The following is a 24,548-nucleotide window of genomic DNA, read 5'->3' as shown; positions in this document are numbered from 1 at the left end:
GGGGGCAAAAACAAAAGCGTTGCGTTTATAATTTTGGTCAGTGTAATAATTCTAATAAACTTTAATTTAAGTACAATATTAATTGAACAATTTGCAATTTTGCCTGCAATTTAATGGCATAATAATATTGTTAAATGCATTTGCAGCATATTCAGAAATTTATTTTAAAACAATTACTTGTCATTTATTTAATTCCAATTTAAAGGCTCTAAACCAAGCAAAACATTTATGGGAGCATGTGGGCTGTATAAGCTCAATTCTTGCCCAAGTCCAGCCTTGAAGATTTTCCTTGTACAGAGCAAGAACACCTAATAATAAAAGTAAATTCCTTAAGGCACTCGTATACTCAAAAGTTGCTGCTGTTTTGGAAACCTGTTTGCTTCGACCTAATATATCTGATGTTAATGCATTTATACTTTTAATGAGTTTCAGTAGCCTTAATGTGTTGTAGGAATATTTAGTATGCATACTAATTTCATTTTTAGGTGTTGGAAATAAAATACTGGAGAAAAAAACTATTATTAAAAAGAATTGTTCCTCTGGTTAAATAATAATAAATAAATGAAAAAACAAAACAAAACAAAAAAAAAACGTGGCACCCAGGCTGCGGTGAAGGGGGCCATTGGGTTTGCTGTAGCCCCTATTTGCTAAGGTAAGATAAGGTAAGCTTTTGCTGGGGCTGTTGTGGATATGATTGTAGCACATCATTACTGATTTCAGAACTATCCTACATTCTCAAGTGAGCTGATTTCTTGCTGAGTTATCTACATATGTCAGTGCAGTATAAAAAACAGAATGTGACTTTGCCATTGGTCACTGTGAAAAGAAATACACCAGTTCTGACAAAACTGGTCAGAGAATAGAGTTCAGTTGGAAAACTATTTTCATTGTGGATAAAGTGACTTTTGACCTGCCAATAAATCAGATTCTGCAGTGAAACCCAAAGGTATTTTCAGACGAGTTCAGTGCTATACAAAAGTTTAAACCATCCTTTATTTCTCTTTCATTTCTATATAATCTTTGTTTTAGGCACATTTGAAAATTCTCCTTCACATTACTGATTGAGAGACTGTTTTGGGTGATGTGATGTTGGTGTATTTTACTCTTAGTGTAAGCAGCCCTGTATTGCCATGTAGAAGTGGGCACATTGTAAGAACTCTGATGGATTGGCACAGGACTGTTTAGTATAGGCTACTAAGGATTTGGAATGGATAACAAATTAAGAGCTTTTCTCACTAGTCTGCATTACTTTCCTTTGAGTCCTGTTGTGTATATTATTTCTCTTATGAGGAATGTTAGGAGACACATCAGAAGTCGATAAATAAAACAATTGAATGCTAAAATAAATCTGCTGATGTTTAAGCATGAATATTTTTTTATGGTTCTGTCCTAGCATAACCACTTTTTCCTTTTTACCTGTGAAGAAGGGTGGAGCGTCAGGTTAATTATTTATATCCGTCAAGCTGATCTTTCTGCCAGAACACACACCGATCTGGAGGGAGTGAGAGCGTGAACGTTCAGGTAGGTCTCACTAAGAAATAAAACAAATTTGATTATGGTCAGTAGAGATGACAAACTGGTATTATTTGCACGGATTTGCAGTGTGTATCTGTGTAGCTGTGCCCCGTCAAGGGCCTTCCATTTATCGTTTACGTCTTACAATTGGCAGGACAGGGCGCTTTAATCCAAAGATCATTTTATATCTCTGCACCAGTGTAAAAAATAGTGTTATCTATATTGTTGTCCACCAACCCTATCCAAACCCTCCAATTTCCTTTAGCAAGCAATGATGGCTGGGCACCACCAGGATTTCAGTAGACCCTGACCGCCTCTTCAGTCATAAAGTGTACAGCATAGAGGGTAATAAGGCTAGTTAATCATTTCCTCAAAGATTAACGATAGTTTTAGAATGCTACTATTAAACACACTGTTTTAAAAAATGGATGCCATTTGAATGGAGGTCATTCCTAGTTGGCCTGACTAACAGCATAAAATCTGGCCCATTTTGTAGGTTATTCTTGTCATGAATTGTCCACGTCAACAGGAAGAGACTGTCCAAAAGTGTCCTTTTACAGTTAGTTTTGTTTTTACATGACATTTAGAAACAAGTTTATCTTAAATAGAAGATAATAGACTTGCACAGGGGGGGAAAAACACTGAAATGATTGTAAAACAGTATCTGTTTGTGACTGGCTTCTGGTGGCTGATGGCTGATGACACATTGACTGATGTTGGCTAATTTGGTTGTCATAGCACAAAATGTGGAATTACTCAAAGAAGCCCACTACAAGAAGCTCCCCATAGGTAAACCTTTACAGAATGCATGAAAAATAACTGTATTAACACTTTTATTAGTTGATTTAATATTTTATATTGGTGACACTTGTAAAAAGTTTAAAATGTGCAGTGTCTTTGAGACTTTATAATTAAATAAAATCTAAAAATAATTAAACAACCAATGACAGACAAAACAAAATTTCAGTAAAACATATTCATCTGTAAGGTATATTAATTCTTTGAATTAATTGCCTATATTTTAATTGAAAATATGTCATAATAGCACCAGTATGAATTAAAGCCCAAAGGTTTTAATTGACAACAAAGATGTCTGAAATCGAACTCATGGAATTATTGATCAATAGTGATAATAAGCAGTGCTGGGCAAGTTACTCTGAAAATGTAATTAAATTACTGATTACTGATTATTCCTTTTAAAAGTAATCAAATTACTGTTCTGATTACTTTATTTCAAAAGTAATTAGTTACATTACTAGTTACATTACTTTTTTCTATACCTCCATGAAATGTACGTAAAATATTAAGTTTATGTGTTACCTAACATCCCAGCATAAATGCTCCCGAAAAAATATTTGTTAAAGCATCAGCATTTCGAGCGGTGAGTGGATTCTCGGATTGTCCATTACATTCCAGAAATTAACACTGTTTAACGCTGCAAACACGTGTTATAAATAGAAACTCGGCCTATACTTACACGTTAATCGTTTTTGTTTTATATTAGTTGTTATTGTTGCTTTTGTGCAATACATGAATAGCAATACACTTGTTTTAGATATTTTATGTTTAGATATTTCTATTTTGCGGGAGTTCCGCAAATCATTTTATTCTGTTGCTTCCCGCACACACATAAGTCTCTGCCCGCCCGCACCCGCACTCGCCCAACAAGTCTTGTCCCGCGCCGCTCTCTGTTGCGTCGAGTCCAGTGCCAGTGGATTAGAGACCCGCACTCCCGCTGGACCCGACGCAACAGAGAGCGGCGCGGGACAAGACTTGATGGGCGAGTGCGGGTGCGGGCGGGCAGAGACTCATGTGAAGACAATAGAAGTTGATGCGTTGCTCTCCGCACCTGGTAAGTTTTCAAGAAGTTTTAATGTGCCGTTTCATGGTTGAAAAGATTTTCTTCCCCTCTAATTGACAACGCACAATAATGTTCTTGCCTTTGACAGAAATAAACTTAAAATAATGATTCCATTTCCAGCTACAGAAAGCGTACTTTCCTCTCTCCATGCTGACTTGTTTTCATTGGTAGTATCCGCCTCACAGGTGCTTTCCAATCAAAGTAGGTCTCAAGTAGAAGACGTCATGTGTTCTAGCCAACACCCTTTTTACAATCTAGATTCTAGATGATAAAACACATTCTGTCAGCAATGATGTAACGCAACGGTAACGCATGCTTGTATAACTATACTCTTATTACTCATTTGGAAATTATAATTCGTTAAATTACTCTGTTACTGAAAAAATAATCAAATTACAGTAACGCGTTACAAAGTAATGCGTTACTGCCCAACACTGATAATAAGTAGTAACAGTAGTTTGCTATGTATAGTTTACTTCAATTGTGTCAGAGCTCTTAGGTAAATCCTGTATGAATCAGTTTTTATGTTGGGCATGATTACTTTGCAAAGACAAATTGATGCAAATTGAATACTTTTAGAAGCTAAATCACTATTGAGTCAGAACAAGAGGTTAAATCTGTGTTTCGGTATCAGTCCCATCCATATTTAACACATCTGGGTTAAAAAAATCTATATTGTGAAATATTTTTTAATTTCACTGTATTCCTAAAATGGTTTTGTTGTGTGTGTTTTTATCACTGTAACTGATGGGCATTCATCATTCTAAGACTGGTTCAGTGAATCTGCATTTTAAACTTGAATAAAAAATGTTGCAATTACATGTTAAATATTGTCAGTGTGACGTGCGAGTTTTTACCGCTCTCTGTCAGTGTGATGCTGCTCTAGTAAAGGTGAATCTCATCAGGCCAATGGAAGCCCAAGTCAAGAAATTACGCCAAATGCTGGAGAAAGAATGCCAGCTCAACCAGGAACTCCAGAACCAGAACAAAGATCTGAGTAAGACGAGATCTGAGCCATGACTTCTTTTCACTGTTTGAGTGTTCAGATGTTTTAAGTGCACATTTGTATGCGATTTTAATGCACACTAGAATATTGTTTTCTTATTACAGAGAAACAGCTTGAAGAGAAAGAGAGATTGTTAAAGGTGCTGCAAGGACAACTGGATAAGTCTGGTAAGACAGAACAGGCTAATGAACATTTGTATTCCTTCATATGTCATTAACCATACAGTTTTTTGATGACAAATGACAAAGGTTTTTGCCTAAAGCCAGCACAATTCATATATTAATACACATCAGTGACGCCTATTTGGGTGATCAAAAAACATGGATAAAGAACTAATGACAAGAGCTGTGTGGCACGTGCCATTCTGTATATCCTATTGTTAGAATCATTCAGCTAAAGTAGAGTTTTCATCATGTTTAATGTCTATGAGGTTTTATAAGTTTTATAAGTTTTATACATTCACCCACTTCTAATGTTGTCTTTCAGATTGTGCACCTCAACGAAACAGCAATGAAATGCCTGAGGTTCGACAGAGTCGGGCAGCCGTCATGGCCCCGGAGCAAATACCAGAAGTCCTGGAAATCAGTGCCAACAGAGTCAATAAAACGGCCAGGTTACTTTATACACACACTAATCAAGAACCCTGGGAATCTAAGGCTATGTTCAGACTGTAGGCAAATCAGATTTTTTTTTTTTTCTTCAAGTCAGATCTTTCCAGGTAAATTGTCTGCACTATTAATTGCAAGTGATCAACTCAGATTTGTGTGTAAAGATATAGCCAACTTATGTGCGTATGTACCCACATATGTGAAGAGGCTTTTCAGAACAGATGAGGTGCATTAATTTAATCTTGACATTGCAGTCACATTGCAGAACTCATCTGTTGAACAAGAAAAACTCAGCGAAGGAAAAGATTGGTAACGTTCAGTGCTGTAGTCACAGCCGGCTTTGGCTTTGTCTGAATACTGTATGACCATCTCTGGCATTTCTATCACAGGTTTTGATGTTATCGTTGTGTGTCGGATTAAAGAGACACCCTCCCCCGCCCCCCCAAAAATTATGTTATTATTACTCACCAAATAAAAGAATATTATACTATGAAACCATTTGTTTTTTTGCTGTCCAGGCTTTTAAAAAACCCACCTGGATGATATCTGTATATGCAAAAAATCGGATATTTGCTGACAGTCTGAACAAGGCCTAATTAAACAGCAGTGGTATAGTCCAGGCTTAGAATAACTTGATCAATGCTTTTGTTTTCCTAACCCCAAAAGCTATGCTTTGCTCGTATGTGTCTGTCCATCAGTGAGAAAGCTCAGATCGTGAAGGCCATTGGTAAGAATGACTTCCTCCGTCGCCTGGATGAGGAGCAGATCAGTATGATGGTAGATCTGATGAAGGCTCTGGAATGTCGTCCTGGTGATGACATCATCCGAGAGGGCACAGAAGGAGACAGCATGTACATTGTTGCTGGTGTGTATGTGTAAGAAAAGATAACAAAGTTAACTGTTCCTGAATTCGGAAATGCGTACTAACATACCGTCCTTACTATTTCTGTCATGTGTATAATACTATTTTTTAAAGTGTTCACCAAGTGCTCAACAAATGCTCACCAAGTCTGCATTTATTTAATCAAAAGTACAGTAAAAATAATGATATTGTGAAAAATTGTTACAGTTTAAAATAACTGTGTTCTTTTGGAATATATTTTTTTAAAACATGAATTAAAAAAAAAAAAACATTTATTCAGTATTCAGTGTCACATGAGCCAACAGAAATTCCAATATGCTACCATATTGTTCCAAATATGTTTTTTTCTTGGAAATACATCTCGATCTGGAGGGCCAGTGTCCTGCAGAGTTTAGAGACACCTGGGCCTGTTTTAATCAAGCCTCTAAGAATTACTCTCAAGAACACTGCTAAAAATTGACTTAAGTGTAAAAAAATTCTTGGCTCAAAGCTGTGCTTAAAAGTTAGTTATCAAGCATCTCAGTCATAATTTAAGCGAAGTGTAGGACCAAATCTTAAGTGTCAAACTTAGAGATAATTTACGACACTTTGTTGTGCCACAAACGGAATTTTGGATGACAAAATACACATGGAAAAATCACTGAATAGATTTCCTTATTTAAAAATATTCTCAGATAAATTTACATTGAATGGTTAAATTCCTCATATTTGTTTACATTCAACACAAATTTGACAATACAGAATTTTCTAGAGAATACCTAACATGCACCTTTCTTTACTGATGCAGTGCAGAGAGTCGCTTCAGAAACTTTGCCGTGGCATTGGTGAGTGTCCACTATCGGAACTGAAAGATGCGCTGCAGATGTGTGCGTTTAAATAAAGTGTGAGAGATCTATTCATCATACAGTGCAGATAGCGTCACTGATTTTATCGGGATTGTTTTATAAAGAGCATAATACTCGCAATAGACTGAAGTCGGTTATGATGTTCTTTGGTAATGTAAATGTTCTTTGCTTGTTTGGAATTAACTGCTCGTCGTCAAACATTCCTCTCCTAAAAAGACTTGCACACGTCTCTGTCTCCTCAGCGCTGTTACAAGCCCCTACTGGCAAATCCTAACCACTTGAGAGACCTCTCGAGCTGTCTTAAATAACTGGGAGACTAAGAGTGATTCTTAGCTTTAAGAAATTTGATACCTTGCTTTTATACTTAAGTTTGAAAGTGGGAGTAAATTTCATGAATTCTCAGCACTTAAGACTAAAATGGCACTTTGAGAAGCTTGATAAATACGGGCCCAGGGCTAGACCTTTACATGTCAATAACATCAGCAACAACAGGTGGCGCCACATATATTTAAAAAAAAGTGTGCCCCCCCAGCAGTGTTGCCCAGTCTGTGGTTTTTTCCCACGGAATTGGGCTATTTAATACTGTTGCCGCGGGTTGAAGCTATCCCAATAACATGATGTTTAGCCCCTAGAATGCTAATTTTACCAGGGGAACCCCGCCAAAAATGTGTATTTTACCCCCCCGGAATGTGGGCTAGCTTTTGAGTAGCAATTGGGCGGGTTTTGTTGTGAAAACCTGGCAACCCTGCCCTCCAAGACTAAAATGAGCTGGCCCTGTAAACTAGTTTACAGTACTAGGGGATTGCATGATGATCAGTGACAATCTTAAACAGAGCTGTGCAGAAGTCAAGCAAGTGGACCAGCAACTGTCGAGGGGTTCTGATACCACCTTTAAGCTCATGGTGATAAACACAGTGGAATCATCAAACAAATCTGGCGAAATGACAGTGTTAAAAATGTTAACACTCAAAGAAAAACAGTCCTAAAGTGGTCGCTTTGAAGAAATTGACAGGCAAGTGTGTCAGCATGTAGGCGAAAAAAGAAATAAGGGGCTTCCCTGAGCTTTAGGCATCATTCAACTGAAGACCCTGGATGTTGCCAAAAATCTGAACATACCCACCAGCAAATTCAAAGAAGAATGATGTGGTGTAATGGAAGAAATGGCTGTCTTTTCAACGCTAGACAGGGGGGAGGGGGACTCTTATATCACCAGGATCAGATGAATGCAGATGAAACGTGTTTTGAGACATGCCAACTGTCGCTGCACTTTCCGTGGAGACGTGACTGCGCCTGTCAAAACGGTGACCTTGTGATCATACCATGGGGATGACAAGTCAGCTGCAGGTGTTGGATGTAGTGATAGACAAGCCATTCAAAGATAATCCGGACAAGAGATACACAGAGTGGCTGCTGTCTGACAGTCACACATTCACACCATTTGGAAAAATAACAAAGCCTGCATTGAGGCTGCTCTGTGAGCGGATCCTCCTGCATGTGCTGCAGTGCCCCCGGTGAGCAACATCAACGGCTTCAAAAGATGCTGCATCTCAGATGCTTTGGTGGAAGCGATGATGACCTTTTGTGGGAGGAGCCTGTGGTGCCAGTGCATGTGAGTGATGATAGTAAGAGTGAACCCAGTGAGGCAGAGAACCTCTGTGAGGAGCAGACTAATGACAGACATGAATGACATGATGATCTGGGAGGTCAAGTGAGGCCAGTTTAAACCGTTTATTGCACTACTGTTTTTTTTTTTTTTTTTCCATTACTATGTTTATGCCATCTAGCCTGATTTTTCTCTGATTTCTCTTCTCTCTCAGGCTGACTTCAAGAGTACAGTAAAATTTTATTTATACTGTTAATGAAACTTTGGAAGGCCACATATTATCTATTTAAAATTTGGCCTTGTTTTTAATAGCAACTGGACTGGTTTTGTTCCATAGACTTGGCAACCTTTTCTACATGGTTGTCACTATAAGATGGATAGCCTAATTAGGGGTTCAAGCATGTAGCGCTGAAACCCTATTGCAATTGTTAGAATGGGCAAGGATCAGTAATCTCCACGTAAGACCAAACTGTAAGTTGTAGAGACTTGAAACTTGGAGGGATGGTAGTACTCACACCCCTGACAACATCACCAAGGCTAAACCCATTCGACTTGACGGAGGCGCTACAGCAATCAAAAGTACGAAATCCTTGTCTTACGCTGGACAAAATGCATGCCTTTGATTGTGAGCAAAATTTTAAGGTATTTTGGATTTTTTGCAAAACCCACTTTTTTGCGAACTAGTCCTAGGTTTTTCACCCGATCGGAACTAAACCAGTGAAGAAAGATTCTCTGGAGATTGAATATCAATAATTATCAAAAAAAGAGTCTAACTTTCGACTCACCATCACATGCCAAAATGTTAGAAAGGGGCAGGGCCACTTTTAGTAAAATGCCTATAACTTCTAAACAGAATGAGATAACTTCGCCAAACTCGGAACACTTATGTAAGAGCTCAATCTGAGGTCACAGGACAAAAATGGTGGAGCTTTGCCACTTGGTGGTGCTATAAGAGAAAAAAAAATGGCTATACCTACGCAACTATTTGTCCTATCAACATGAAAATCGCTGTGCATGGTCTTTGTCCAAAGTGCCACAAGTGTCAATAAGGACATTTACGTAAAAACCATGGCCACCACTGACCGATGAATTTTGAGCACCTATTGAGCACCAGGCTTTTCAAGGGCATAAACGATTGTATGACGTGTGTTTTTTCGCACATACACACGATAATCATATCATATGATAAAACTCCTCATTCTGGAAAACTTTGCCTCTGAACCACTGCTGTCAATCAAATCTTTGGTAAATGATTGAAAGGATGTAAAAAAACCTACTTTTGCAAACTAGTGCCAGGTTTTTCACTTAATCTGAAAAAAAAAAAAAAAACACTGCAGTACAATTCTCTGGACTCTCTAGGTCAATAATTATCTAAAAAAAATTTAAATTTACCCTTTGGGAAGCTATAACCGGATTGTCCAGAGAGGGGCCTCAAAACTTCACAAAACCTGGTGAGAACATGCGACCGGTGATTCTAAAAAGGCATACAAAGTTTTAAGGAGATCAGACAACAGCTGGCGCTATAACAGTCTTTATACGTGTCTTTTTTCATATGTGCTTAAATTCCGTAATGCGCTTGAACCCCTGTAATCGCTGCTTGTAGCTATATTTGTTATTAAATTCAGATGGACTACAGGTTATTTTTATGGTTTGCCATACCATTTTTAAAATTGATTGTTGCTACATTTTGGTACATTTAAATGTGATTGTTTGTACATACCAGTATTTAATGTTTAAATGTTAAAACTGTTCAGAAAAGAAAAGAAACATACTTTAATGTGAACATACAGCGGAACGTCTCTCAAAGTCAAGGGATACTACTGAATTTCATGACATTTTAACATTCTTTTTATTTCAGCACAGGTCAGTCTTAAAATGCGAAAGAATGAACTGATAAGCCTAAATTGTATTTTTTCTAGAGGGGGAGGTTAAAGTTTTTAATAGCAACTGGACTGGTTTTGTTCCATAGACTTGGCAACCTTTTCTACATGGTTGTCACTATAAGATGGATAGCCTAATTAGGGGTTCAAGCATGTAGCGCTGAAACCCTATTGCAATTGTTAGAATGGGCAAGGATCAGCAATCTCCACGTAAGACCAAACTGTAAGTTGTAGAGACTTGAAACTTGGAGGGATGGTAGTACTCACACCCCTGACAACATCACCAAGGCTAAACCCATTCGACTTGACGGAGGCGCTACAGCAATCAAAAGTACGAAATCCTTGTCTTACGCTGGACAAAATGCATGCCTTTGATTGTGAGCAAAATTTTAAGGTATTTTGGATTTTTTGCAAAACCCACTTTTTTGCGAACTAGTCCTAGGTTTTTCACCCGATCGGAACTAAACCAGTGAAGAAAGATTCTCTGGAGATTGAATATCAATAATTATCAAAAAAAGAGTCTAACTTTCGACTCACCATCACACCGCAAAAATGTTAGAAAGGGGCAGGGCCACTTTTAGTAAAATGCCTATAACTTCTAAACAGAATGAGATAACTTCGCCAAACTCGGAACACTTATGTAAGAGCTCAATCTGAGGTCACAGGACAAAAATGGTGGAGCTTTGCCACTTGGTAATCGCTGCTTGTAGCTATATTTGTTATTAAATTCAGATGGACTACAGGTTATTTTTATGGTTTGCCATACCATTTTTAAAATTGATTGTTGCTACATTTTGGTACATTTAAATGTGATTGTTTGTACATACCAGTATTTAATGTTTAAATGTTAAAACTGTTCAGAAAAGAAAAGAAACATACTTTAATGTGAACATACAGCGGAACGTCTCTCAAAGTCAAGGGATACTACTGAATTTCATGACATTTTAACATTCTTTTTATTTCAGCACAGGTCAGTCTTAAAATGCGAAAGAATGAACTGATAAGCCTAAATTGTATTTTTTCTAGAGGGGGAGGTTAAAGTTTTTAATAGCAACTGGACTGGTTTTGTTCCATAGACTTGGCAACCTTTTCTACATGGTTGTCACTATAAGATGGATAGCCTAATTAGGGGTTCAAGAAGAGAAAACTATTGCAAATGTTAAAACTGTTCAGAAAAGAAAAGAAACATACTTTAATGTGAACATACAGCGGAACGTCTCTCAAAGTCAAGGGATACTACTGAATTTCATGACATTTTAACATTCTTTTTATTTCAGCACAGGTCAGTCTTAAAATGCGAAAGAATGAACTGATAAGCCTAAATTGTATTTTTTCTAGAGGGGGAGGTTAAAGTTACTCAGGCTGGACGTGATCTGCGAACATTAAGCTCTGGTAATGTGTTTGGGGAACTGGCCATTTTATACAATTGTAAACGCACGGCATCTGTCAAAGGTAAGGTATTATTTTGGACTGATATGACTGATTTGAGTCACCCTCTGCTGGTGTGGTACATTCGTGTTTTGATGCTCTCTTTCTCACAGCTGTCACTGTGGTAAAGTTATGGTGTATTGAGAGACAAACATATCGAAGCATCATGACCAACAAATCCAAGAAGAAAAGAGAGCAACTCATGGGCTTCCTGAAAACGTAAGTTAATTCTAGCACCACTTTACTTCAAGCCAGTATATAGTCTGTATTTTAAAAATATCAGATGGTTTACATGTTGTGTGCTTTGAATTCTCACTGTTTTTATATATTTGTGTATTACTGCTCAGTAAGTACTTTTGTTCTTAACTGTTTCCATCAGGGCTCGCACTTTGAAAGCCCTGAACGTCGTGCAGCTGTCAAAGATCATTGATTCCATGGAGGAAGTCAGTGTGATTTTACTCTTATACTCTTAATAGTTAACAGCTTGTCTGCTAAATGATTAAATGTCTGAGCTCAGACTCATGAATTTGTAAATGAAGGGGAATCTTGTAAATGAAGGACGCCTTAAGCCGGGCTCACACTACAGGATTTTTAGCCCAATTTTGCCACAATTTTCCCCTCCCGAGAAAATCTTGTTGAGCACCTCGATCAGTCCCAATGTTAGGTTCAGTATCTGGTAATGTGAGACGTCACACAAATCATCTATGATTACATCAGTACTTTCACAACAGCCAATGCGCGACCGCAAAACAGCTGCTGTACGGTCCATTGGATAGTGGCAATGGAGGAAACTGCTTCTTGTGTTTTTGTAGTAACACTGTCTGTATAATATGTTGAAAACATACAACAACCGCATGGAGCAAGGAAAGCTCTGGAGTGAAATCGTCTCAGTTTGCTAGCAGGCTGACTAATGTTTGTAAACATTAGTTTCTGAAATGACAATCTGTTGCATAAGATCACGTGAGGTGCTCCTTCCATCATGATAATCTTAATATCTTGTAGTGTGTGATGCGCCACAGTTTTCAAATCTTGTAGTGTGTGCATGTTTAAGATTTCAGGGAAGATAATCTGCAAAGATGCTCCTTATGTGTGCGCTGCAACCAGATTTCATAATCGGTTAGGATTTTAAAAGTCCTGTAGTGTAAGCCAGGCTTTAAGTATTCTTGAAGAACATTTTTAAAAAATTTAGAAGACAAAATAGACCAGACTTTGTGTCAAATTAAGATATATGTTTATTTAGTTGTAGTTGAACCCAAGGGGATAAATCGATAAATCATTGCAAAGAGTTTGTGCAATGTGATTTTGCTAACCCATTTAGTGCATGTTGTTTACATGGAAATGGCAAATCTCCTTCACCCTGCTCAAAGTGTCTTAGGCCTTTCTGAGAGAAATCTTTGCATCATAAAATTTCTAAACGCAAAATGAGATCCTACTAACTCACTGACCAGCTAGGAGCGGCAAAAGATACAGAAAATTTTTCTTTTAGATTTTAAAATCGCTAATAAAAAAGTTGTTTTTAAGTAAATCATTTACTTAATCATTTTAAGGCAGGGGTTTTCTCAATTTGTCTTAAGTTAAGTCTGTTTATCACTTTTTAGAGTGTACTTGGTGATGAACAAGAAGCTTGGCAAAAAAATGTCGAACCTCATACAGAGAATAAACACAATGCTGAATATTACGATGATATTTAGCTACATGCTGTTACAAGAAAAATACAAACTAAGAATAATTTATAGGATTAAAGAAACGCTAAACTGCTAAGATAACCCTGTTGAAAAAACAGCATACTATATGCTGGTTAGGTAGGTTTTGAAGCATGGATGCTGGTTTGAGCTAGTTTAAGCTGATCCTTAGCTGGTCATGTGCTGGAGCTAGTTGTTTAGGACCAGCACATGACCAGCTAAGGACCAGCTTAAACCAGCTCAAACCAGCATCCATGCTTCAAAACCTACCTAACCAGCATATGCTGTTTTTTTCAATAGGGAACAAAATGAGGAGCTCATGAGATTGTTAATATGGGATTCAAAACTAAGCAAGGAATCAAATGTCACTCATAAATTTCTGATGGTTAGTGAGGGCCAAATATAATGTTAATATCTAAAAAGACTGAGTAGACATAAGATGTTTAGGGCTAACTAACAAGATTTCATTCTTTTCAGGGTACATATGTCACCAGAGATGCATTTGCAAGGTGGAGAAGAAGCTATGTTTTAAATACTATTAAAGATTATGAGGGAACACTAATTCTAAAAAAAATTATGATGTGCACAGATAAATCATTGAGAATGAACTGCAGTATTCCATCAAAAATAGAACTGAAGATGACTGTCAAGTTATACTTTAAGTAAAGCCCGCTATGCACGTGTGCACTTTATTGAATCCTTTAAGATAATACCTTGACACAATGTAACCTTAAGGAGATAAGGCAGACTAGGCTATGTGTAAAGTCTTTCATGTCAGGCTGCACAATAAATGCTAGCCAAGACATCAAGTCACGACTTAGTGACAGCCGGTCACACATCATACAAATCATTCTGTACTTGCATTCTCAATTTCAAGTGACAGTCCAAAACAGTGAATCTAGTCGCTATATAGGCAAAAGTTCATGCAGCAGAAATCTGAACAATTTTCTGCTGTCAGACGTGGTGTGGCACTTCTCAAAAACAGTGTGAAGTTCATTAATTATGAAATTAGTTCAATTAATATACAAACAGCCCTTAAAATGTAATCAGTCCAGTATCTGTAATCTGTAATCATGTCATCATGCAGCCTAAGTCAGTTTTAGTCTTGTCAGGTGGTGTCAGTGCAGTCAAATTGATAATGCAGCATTACTGAATATTAACTGTATATGTTAGTAAATATGTCTCGTGAGCCCACAAATGTATGTATGTTTACCATAATATAAATCAAATACCATATTTAGTTTTTTTTTTTTTTTTCAGGAAGGAGGGTCACAATGAACAGGCCATAAATCTTACTTTCACAGAAAGCTTGACATGATGACTCAAAGTCTTTATTGTTTGTGTTTGTTCCCCTGCAAGGTGAAGTTTCAGAACAATGAAGTGATTGTCCGAGAAGGAGCAGAGGGCAATACATTTTATATCATTCTCAGAGGAGAGGTAAAAGAAATTCATTAAAACTTGATGAGTGTTTTGAGCACTTTTACACACATATAAACTTACAAAATGTGCAATAACCAAACTGTGCATGTATTTCTCTGCTATACTATGAAAGATGCTACAGAGTGTGTCTATGTTTGTTCTAAACTATTCAAAATAGTTTATAGTTTATCAAAATAGTCAAAATTGTTCAGATATTATTTACTAAAATCTTCCTCAAAACAACTGGTCAAGAGTTTGTCTATTTCCCATTAGGTATTAGTGACAAAAAAAGTAAACGGACAGCAGAAAATCATTCGTAAGATGGGTGAAGGGGAACACTTTGGAGAACTGGCTCTGATACGGTAACTATGATCACAGTTATTTAGTGACAACATGGAATCATTAGCGGTACAATATCAGGAATAAATATTTGTTAATCATTAATCATCAGCTGATTATTTTAAATGTTTATTTTTAAAGACATAGTTTTCTAGATGCAATTATCTATAACTTTGTAAGTTATGTAAACCATAAAAAGTTCTGAATCTGAAAATCTGAAAATCTGAAAGTCAACCCAGTCTTCTATTGTGTATAACTCAGAGAGATCCTTAGGACAGCCACATGCACAGCGGTGGGAGCTGTCACTTGCTTTTCCATTGATAAAGAGTAAGTTTGATGTCAGTGATGACAGTATTGCCTTACATAGTTTGTAACATTACATAATTCCCTTGGTTTAGGATTTTTGATAAATGAGCACTGTGCTTTATTTTCTCACAGGGTTTTTGAGGAGACCATTCCTTTTGAAAGCCTCGAGCTTCATGACGAGTGAGTTTTCCTGCTCTGTAACTTCTACATTTGTAAAGATTTTCAATATAGTATTCAACTCACCAAGTGGACAAATGATGTTGAAAAGACATCAGTTTGACATTAAATCACATGTCAAATATGCAAATCAAACGGACGTTAAAACCTTGATTTGATGTAAATTGAATGTCAAACACATTGGCTTAAGTATAGTATACATTTGACCAATTTCAGCTTGGTATGAACTTCCTATTTTCACCCAATTACCACTGGAAGAAATTGCCATCCAAACTGAATTTAAAATGATGTAACATCTTGTGCAAATCTTGACTACTATTCAATATCAAATTGATATCGAGTTGCCCGCTGCCAGGCAGTCACTTTTAACATGTGTAGTTAATATTTTTACTCTACCTGTAACCACCTACCTTCAGAAAATCAAATACAGATACTCTTTTTTTGATTCCATACAGTGCTGGCTTTGTCTGGCAGTGTTGCCAACAAATTTTCAGGAAAAGTCGCTAAAGGCAGATCGATTGGTTGCTAAAAGTTGCTAAATGACGTTGTGATGTCATTGGATGATGATGTTATTATGTAACCATGATGCATCATTGCGGAGAATGTTATTTGAAATATGTCCATGCAGATTTATTTGTGAAAATAAACATTTAATATATGTTATTTGTAAAAGCAATATGAACATATTTTTTATTATATTTTTATTTTTAAGTACAAGATTGGAATACTGGAAAGTTACACATTTTTGAACAATTGCATTTTGTGTTTTCCAAATAGTAAAACTACACGTGATTAACAATTATAGTTTTAAACAGTGAATTGGTATCAGGTTAAATGCCACACTTTAAGGAGGTATATAGCAACAAAATTGCTAATTTGGCAACACTGTTGTCTGGTCTAGCTGAAGAAAATAACTGACAATACCAACAAAAATGAATGAAGGGAGAGAAGGGCATGCCTCCACATCACTGTGACTGGCCAGTTACCTTTCCATTAAACCAATGCTTGTGATCACAAACAGTCCACAAATCTGCATGCAGGTCCAAACTGGTGGAACTGAATGGAGGTATTACAAAGTTAACAACCTTCTCATTACAGAATAAAATAAAATGAACTTGATGTGACTTTTGAGTTTGTAGTGAGCTTGCATCTTTGCTGTTACAACCTTTATGACACCTGTGATGTTTCCTGATTTTGCCAGATTTGTAGCCAAAAAACTATTTATTTTGTCTATAAATCAATTCTTGCACAAAATGATTCACAAGCAGAAAGCATTTCTTCAGTAGTTATCTGACTGGTTATAAAATGTGACATATGTGACAGGCAATAGAAACATTTTGTGCAACTGCACTGACATGTTTACAGGTGGCTCATTATCAGCTATCACTGTGCATTCGGTTCTCTCTCTGGCTTCATGTTTTAGATTGCAAAGTGCATATTGTTATTCTAGTGTTTTGCAATGGTGGTTTAAGTTATTTTGGTAGTGAAATATTGTTCTTTGTTAAAAATTGTTTTTGTAGAGCTGATTCACTGGAGGAGGATGTAAAGCCAGAGAAAGTTGGGTGAGTTGGGCACTTTGTTATTATTTTATAATAATATTGTTTAAACATATGAAGAGTTCAGATGCACAACCAGCTAAAAGCCATCTCGGTCAAAGACGAGATAATACTGAGTGAATGCTCCAGACACATAGTATACGTCCATCAAATACTAAAATACTAAAAACTAACTAAAAATACTAAAAACATACTAAAAACTCGCTAAATTCCAGCCTCAGCCCAATCAGAAGTACCGGTACTTACATAGAAACCTACAAAGTAGCCAGAAAAAATAGCTCATTTTAAAGAAAAACGTCAAATGGATTTAGAGGCTTTTGCATCTGAACTCTTCATATATTTTCACACAGGACTGACAACAAACTCGCAGTCATATATTTCACATAGATAACTATTTAAAAATTTTGGGATCACTATATATACATACATATATATTAATACTAGATTTTTTTTTGGACTGTGATAAAACTGAATCTTGAGCAAAAAAAATCAGCATAATAAAATTATTTCTGAAAGATCATGTGACACTGAAGACTGCAGTAATGATGCTGAAATTAAGCTTTGCCATCACTGAATAAATAACATTTTAAAATATATTCAAATAGAAAGCAGTTCTTTTAAACTGTAAAGAAATATTTCACAATATTACTGTTTTACTGCTGTATTTTTGATCAAATAAATACAGCCTTGGTGAACACAAGAATTTCTTTAAAAAAACATCTTTCATAACTGATCCCAAACTTCTGAATGCTAGTGTAGTTTTTATTATTATTTTTTTTTTGGTTTGTTTGTTTTTGTATAATTGTCCAGTCCATTATCAATCTTTTTTTAGCCTTTCATTATTCAGAGTTTGTATGAATCTGGATTTTTCTAAGCATACTGCTGGATGCCTGTCTACTGCTAAATAAAGCCTTTAAATAAGTTAGAATGTGAATTATACATTATGTTGTCATTTCAGTTAAATTATATATTATGAGTATTGCTGTCTCCAGGCCAGAAACATCTCTTAAACTGAAAGACCTCGTCCCTGTACTGTACCAGGAGGGAAGTTATCAAGGAGAGCCTGTCACTCTTGGAGTTGGGGGATTTGGAAAAGTAGAGCTGGTATGAGAGGACAGCATAGATGATGGATTTTAAGAGTCATTTTAATATTTTGTCTGTACAAGTTCTGAATTCAAAACACTGTTTGGTCCAGATTAATGTAGTTCTGATTGGACTGGTTGTTTACCAGGTAACCACCTTGCAGCACAGAACGTACTTTGCTATGAAGAAGATCAGTAAACAGCATGTTGTTGCAAAGAAGCAGGAAGCACACATTCTCCTAGAAAAGAAAATTCTCCTTGCAATCCAGTGTGACTTCATTGTCAGGTTAGTGCAGCTATCAACCTAACCTATAATCATATCGTATTTTGTTCAAGCCATTCACATCTAAAATTTCCGGTGTTGTTCAGGCTGCATGCTGCCTTCAAAGATTCTCGCTACGTCTATATGATAATGGAGTTTTGCCCTGGTGGGGAAGTCTGGACCAAGCTGAAAGAAGCGTAAGGCGTTCACAAATGAATCAGGCATCATTATGAGAGCTCTCATAGAAACTAGCAGGAAATCCCTAGCAGCAGTGCATTAACAAACACTCAGAACATTTTAGAAAACGCACAGCGACACTCTTTCTTGCTCATTTTGTTGCTCATAATATGGTAGACCATTAATTGGAATCTATTTCCAACTTTTGGCTGCAGATGTATAAAACTAATATCACATTCCCTAATTAGGGCTGTTTGAATGTGTGGATGTGGGCGGATGTGTTGTCATGTTGCAGTGGACGCTTTGAGGAGAATACCGCTGTGTTCATAACAGCATGTGTGGTTGAAGCCTTTGCATACCTCCACAACAAAGGGATCCTGTATCGAGACCTGAAACCAGAAAACCTCCTTCTGGACTCCAAAGGATATGTGAAACTGGTAAAACAAATTACATAAATCATTTCCTTTCTCCTCTTCTCCTGTCCCTCTTTTTTAATGTGATGCAGCATGCAGCTGTGATGTATTTAAACAAGGATCTGTTTTTCCACAAATAGAGCAATTACAGGCATTTACATTGATAAGCTGATCATTTGTCACTGTGACAGTTTAATACGCCCACTAAAAGATACATTTTATCAATCCTCATGCTGCCAAGCTGTTGTAGGTCCTCATTACCTTAATAAAAAAGGATTAAGAAGTATACAAGATATAATTCAACAAGATTTGCAGTCTAGGTTCGATGTTAAAATTTACACATGGCATCTGGAATTCACTGCGAAGTTTGGTGATTGGGATTTTTTTCTTCTTTACATGCCAGATTTGTGGATTGTGCATGTTAGTGCATGTTATGTCATTGAATTTCTCTCATTTTTGTCTCAGAGAACTGTAACGCCTATAGTTGCTATAGGCGACATTATGCTCTGCAGACCAAAGCAGATTATACAGAAATATAACAGGGCAAAAAAGGGCAAGGACACACTAAGACAAATTCAAAGGCATTAAACGCATATAGTCACCTATTAGTCCAGTAAAAGCTGGAATACACTGACTTTTTGCAGATTTGAATTAGCAGATTTTACTGAAAATCACATAGTCTTCGGTGTGCACAGACTCTGATTTGTAGCTTTAAAGCTTTAAGTTGACAAAAGTGGAAAAATACTGTGTCAATATGCAAAGAGCATCCTCCAAAACTGAGTGTCAAGATAAGACACCAACAACATACTTGTAAAAGCAACACTAATTGGTAATGTTCAGAGAAAATACCGTATTTATTCTGAAACTAAATGAAATGGCTCCAATTACTCCCTTGTGTGGACAGCAATTAAGTAAATGTGAGTTAGGGGAATGAATGTTTATGTATTTAGAGATTATCAGCCTTTTTCTTTTCATATAATTTTAATATAACTTTTTTTAAAAATAAAAAAATTATTTTTACTTTTTAACACAATAGAACTAAGAGCAGAGTTGGGGAGAGTTACTTTTAAAAGTAATGCATTACAATACTGTGTTACTCCCTAAAAAGTAACTAATTTTGTTACTGTTGCTTTTTATTTGAAGGTAATGTGTTACATTACTTTTGAATTAGTTTTTTTTGTGGGCTAGACTTGCTTATTTGTGTTAAATATAAAAATGTTATATTTTTTGGCAAATTTAAAAGCGGATTCAAACAAACCTTTTTGCTGTACTGCCATTTTGGATTGCATGAAGAATAGGACAAGAAAGTTTAACACTCTTACAATAGCAATGGAACTCAAATGTGATGTTTAAGTCATTATTGCTTTAATAGTATGGTTGAATTAGATCATCACAGATCAGCAGCAAAGATATTGGTAAATAAAGTGGGATTAAATACTTAATGGATGTTTGTGTTAACAGTTAATTATTGCAGGTTTGCATCATATTCTGACTTTGCATTTTACTGTTTTTAATCTTCTTGTATTCTTTTCAGGTTGATTTTGGTTTTGCAAAAGAGCTTGCTCGAGGTGAAAAGACTTATTCATTTTGCGGTACTCCTGAGTATATTCCTCCAGAGATCATTCAGAACCAGGGTCATGACTTTGCTGCTGACTTCTGGTCACTTGGAATTCTAATCTATGAGCTACTTGTGGGCAGGTAATATATATATATATATATATATATATATATATATATATATTTATTATCATAATTTTCTTTTTATCAAAGAAGTTAAACTGGGTGAAGGGCGTTGTTTTACAAAAAATTGTAATGTGCAGGCAGAGGGAAGGCAGGCAGAGGATTTAATTGTAAGTCTAAGTATTTAATAAAGAAACAAACAGAAACACTGATAAAACGGCAGACATTACATTCAACACCTGACAAGGAACAAGTGAAACACTATATATACACAAGGGATAACAAGCTAATAAGGTTAGCTTGAACTTTTTAATTTTATGTAAAATAATTTGTTTATAGAAATGCAGTGTCACACTGGTTATGTTAATGTATTTTTTTCTTCTGTTGCACCGTATCAATAAGCACTGCCTATAAGGCTGTGGTGCCAAAGTACAATATTATCTGTTCTCAAATTTTCTTCTGTCACAATTCACAATGATGTTCAGTGCCTTGCGAATGTAGTTCGAGAGAGGAACTATAGAGGAACTCCCCACAATAATAGGAAATCAAAGAAAATCTGTGGAAAATGATGCATTGCTTTACAAATTTCAAGCATGCAGTCTTTAGTTCAGACAGTTTTTGCATATTTTGCATATCAAGTTTGTACTTGTCTTTTCATGCAAATCTTTAAATCAGGGCCATAAAACCTTGTGGGTGAAAATAAATAAATAAATGCCTTTTTTGTGTTTAAATTAGCTTTTCTTGTTTAGGACAAAATTGAATTATTATTAATATTACTGTTTTATTTGTCCTAAAGTCCCCCATTCTCCAGTTCAGACCCACAGAAGATCTATGCCAAGATCTTGGATGGTGTGCTGAATTTCCCATCATATATGGGGGAAGGTGCCAAGTCTCTCATCAGTAAATTGTGCAGGTAATTTGTGAAACTATTATGAAGGCTTTTTTGCTTAGTTTTACACATTTTTTATGTAAATGTCACAACTGAACTGAACATCTTTTAGGTGTTTACATTGTTAATCTTGTTCACATGGCATGCAGGCTTCGTCCTGGACAGCGGCTGGGCAATACAAAAAATGGAATCAAAGATGTCCGACATCACAGGTAAACTTTATGAACGTATATTGTGCTTAGTTCAGTGGTAACTGAGTTTAAATGTGTGTGTATGTGTGTGTATACACACTGAGTAGTACTGAGTTGAGTATGGTTATGGTACTGAGTATGCTTATGTGACAGTTGTGTTGTTATTGGGCATATATCGAACGTCACCTGACCAAACCTGGAAAACAGGTCTCATTGCTTCCTCTTGTCCGAGAGTGTATTAATAGCAGTATTAAATAATGCCCATATCAATGGGCTTTTAAGGTAATCAGTTAAATTAGCTAGTTGTTTTTATTGCTGACATTTTATTTGACTTTATATATAAATGTTAGTGAAAAGAATTTAAAAAAAAAAACTTTTATTTATCACATATAAATAAAATATGTAATATATAAGTCCACATATCTGACGGACTGTAACAGGACTCGACAGACAGCGTGGATAGATCCAAGTGTGAGCTTTATTAGAACACAGTATGGTTAAACAGGCAGGGTCGATCTCCAAACAAACAGTGATATCCAGGGCAGGACAAAAGTGTAATCCAAAACACTGGCGAGGGTCGAGTCAGGCAGCGAAACAATCATAAAACAGGGGAAAACAGTCCAAGGTTGAAATCCAAGAGAGCAGTCCAAAGTGACAAAATAAACAAGGCAATGAAACAAGGCAAAAACTATGGCAATGAAACAAAACAATGACAATGGAAATAACTACACAGAAACAAGGCAATGAAACAAGGAAAACACTTGGTAGAGACCACAACAGCAAAACAACACTTCACAAGGGTGTGTTTGGCATGGCCCTCTTTATATGGCTGCCAAACAGGAAGTAACCATAGAAGAAGCAGAGGAAGCGGTAACAGACAGTACTAGGTGAGAGCTCCATCTGCTGGCAAGACGTTACATGGACATTGGTTATGATTATCTTTAGTGTCTATTTTGAAGGCATCTTGAGTAAAACAGCTTCATATTAAACAAGGCATATGCAAAACGCGTGAACCGGAAGCAACGAGACCTGATTAGCAGAATACGGAAGTCTGTTGCACATAAACCCTATTATTGTTATCCATAATTTATTGTTATTGTCTGTTGATTGTGTATATTGATATTTTCCCTCTATTATTTCTCAGGTGGTTTAACAGCATTAACTGGCATAAATTAAGAATGGGGCAGCTGGAGGCACCGACTGTTCGACTCATAAGAAAGGTCAAATATTCAATTAATCATTAATTTATTCTGGTTAAATATTCAATTATTCTGGTAACAAATTCTCACTATCAACTAGTTGCTTATTAGCATGCATATTATTAACATGTTGGCTGTTTGTAAAGCACATATTCTGCATGACCATATTGTACATCCCTTAATCCTATCCAATACCTAAATTTAACAATTACCTTACTATTATTAAGCAGCAAATAAGGAGTTTATTAAGGTAAACGTTGTAGTTAATGTTTTGTTAATAGTGAGAATTAGTCCAATTCTCACTATTTACAAACCATTAACTACAACTACACTTATAATGGCACATTCCACAACCTGTTGGCAGACTGGCTTCATTATAAGATGTTTTTAGACTAACAAGAAAGTTTTGAGTTCTGAAACTTACTGGATGTTTTTATAGTACAACAACCTCTTATATGTCATGAGATAAAGGGGATTTTGGTTTCTTAGTTCATGACCACTTTAAAAAAGTATGACCTATATTCTTTACACAACTTACAAAAGTGAGACTTAAGCTTCACTCCCTTAAGTATATTTTCAATGATCCGCGGAGGCCAGTGGACAAGTTTGAAAATCTTACATTTTAGTAAAAATGTTTACTGTTTCATAATGATACTTCCTTATTAGTTGTACCACAGTAGTTTTCTGGTGTCTTACACTGCCTCAATTGCAAAACATTTTGATTGTGGTAACTGTCAAAATTTTAATAGATTTTATCTCGCAAATCAAACAAATCCAATGTCTGCTTTTATAAAATCTGCTTCAGTATGAAACTCAGATGTACATCACAAGCCACCAAGTAACAAAGTCTGTTTCATTGATTACGTCTTTGTGGGTCTTTGATTTACAGGGTCCCTGCTATATAAACTTTGACCGCTTTCCCTATGATAGGACCCAAGCAGAGGAAGAATTTTCAGGCTGGGATTGTGATTTCTGAACAACTTGAGGTCTCTGATATCTCCATTTCTCAAGTTATTTACTGAGAATATACTCAGGTTTAATAAATATACTGCTTTACTACTTGCCTTACACTTACCTATCTTGAAGGAAGATAAACAATTTTAAACCCCTTTGCATTTTGAATATATTTATCCTTAAATTATCTCAGACATTGTGATTGGAAGGTTAGCAATTGATAAGGGGCCAGATTTTTTGAAGAGAACACCCAGAGCCCAGAGCCACACTAGAGAACATTAGAACATTACATTAGAAAATTAATATTTTAATTTTTCCACATGAATAAGACAGACAAATGGAGTTTACAAATCCTGGACTTCAGAGATCCTATTTGTTCTTTTTCATTGAAGAACCTTAAAGAAATACACACACACACACACACACACACACAAACGCACACACATGTAAGTCCATAATATAATTTTTGTTTAAGTTATATAGTCAATGTTAATTTTATGATTAACTTTATTGCCTACCTTAGTTACTTAGCTTTTTAATGACTTGAAATATTGAAATGTTAATATATTAAATGTTACATATGGCTGGATGTTAAGACTTTTATTTTGTATTTT

At 36.1% G+C, this 24,548-nt stretch overlaps 2 protein-coding genes across 3 annotated transcripts in view; one reads left to right on the top strand and one right to left on the bottom strand.

Moving 5' to 3' along the window:
* The first annotated feature begins 1,446 nt into the window (after window positions 1-1,446).
* Window positions 1,447-24,548, top strand: prkg3 (protein kinase cGMP-dependent 3). Its single transcript, XM_051104498.1, has 22 exons — window positions 1,447-1,521; window positions 4,247-4,373; window positions 4,487-4,549; window positions 4,869-4,995; window positions 5,689-5,855; window positions 11,519-11,632; window positions 11,722-11,827; window positions 11,988-12,051; window positions 14,650-14,727; window positions 14,983-15,071; window positions 15,310-15,375; window positions 15,487-15,534; window positions 17,052-17,093; window positions 18,080-18,191; window positions 18,319-18,455; window positions 18,539-18,628; window positions 18,904-19,045; window positions 20,556-20,719; window positions 21,498-21,614; window positions 21,740-21,802; window positions 22,926-23,001; window positions 23,870-24,548. The coding sequence occupies exons 2-22, from the start codon at window positions 4,286-4,288 to the stop codon at window positions 23,954-23,956; spliced, it is 2,040 nt and encodes a 679-aa protein (XP_050960455.1). The 5' UTR covers window positions 1,447-1,521; window positions 4,247-4,285; the 3' UTR covers window positions 23,957-24,548.
* The window catches only part of kcnk2b (potassium channel, subfamily K, member 2b), a 45,912-nt gene continuing 43,632 nt past the window's right edge, over window positions 22,269-24,548 (bottom strand). Inside the window, exon 8 of one of the 2 annotated variants that reach the window (XR_007827174.1) lies at window positions 22,269-22,348. The gene's annotated coding sequence lies outside the window, so the exon portion shown is untranslated. The remainder of the gene's footprint in view (window positions 22,349-24,548) is intronic. The other variant, XR_007827173.1, reaches the window with a different exon arrangement.

The sequence above is a fragment of the Labeo rohita genome, unplaced genomic scaffold (assembly GCF_022985175.1).
Source record: "Labeo rohita strain BAU-BD-2019 unplaced genomic scaffold, IGBB_LRoh.1.0 scaffold_73, whole genome shotgun sequence".
NCBI classification, from domain to species: Eukaryota; Metazoa; Chordata; class Actinopteri; order Cypriniformes; family Cyprinidae; genus Labeo; species Labeo rohita.
Note: the sequence above shows the minus strand (reverse complement) of the source record. Positions and strands in the feature narration are given on the sequence as shown.

What these genes read in the sequence shown, in the direction of transcription:
- prkg3 (XM_051104498.1), top strand. Translation starts at nt 4,286, where the DNA reads ATGGAAGCCCAAGTCAAGAAATTACGCCAAATGCTGGAGAAAGAATGC. An exon ending in CTCATGGGCTTCCTGAAAAC is followed by an intron (nt 11,828 to 11,987) that starts GTAAGTTAATTC and finishes TGTTTCCATCAG; the next exon opens with GGCTCGCACTTTGAAAGCCC. An exon ending in TGGACCAAGCTGAAAGAAGC is followed by an intron (nt 18,629 to 18,903) that starts GTAAGGCGTTCA and finishes GTCATGTTGCAG; the next exon opens with TGGACGCTTTGAGGAGAATA.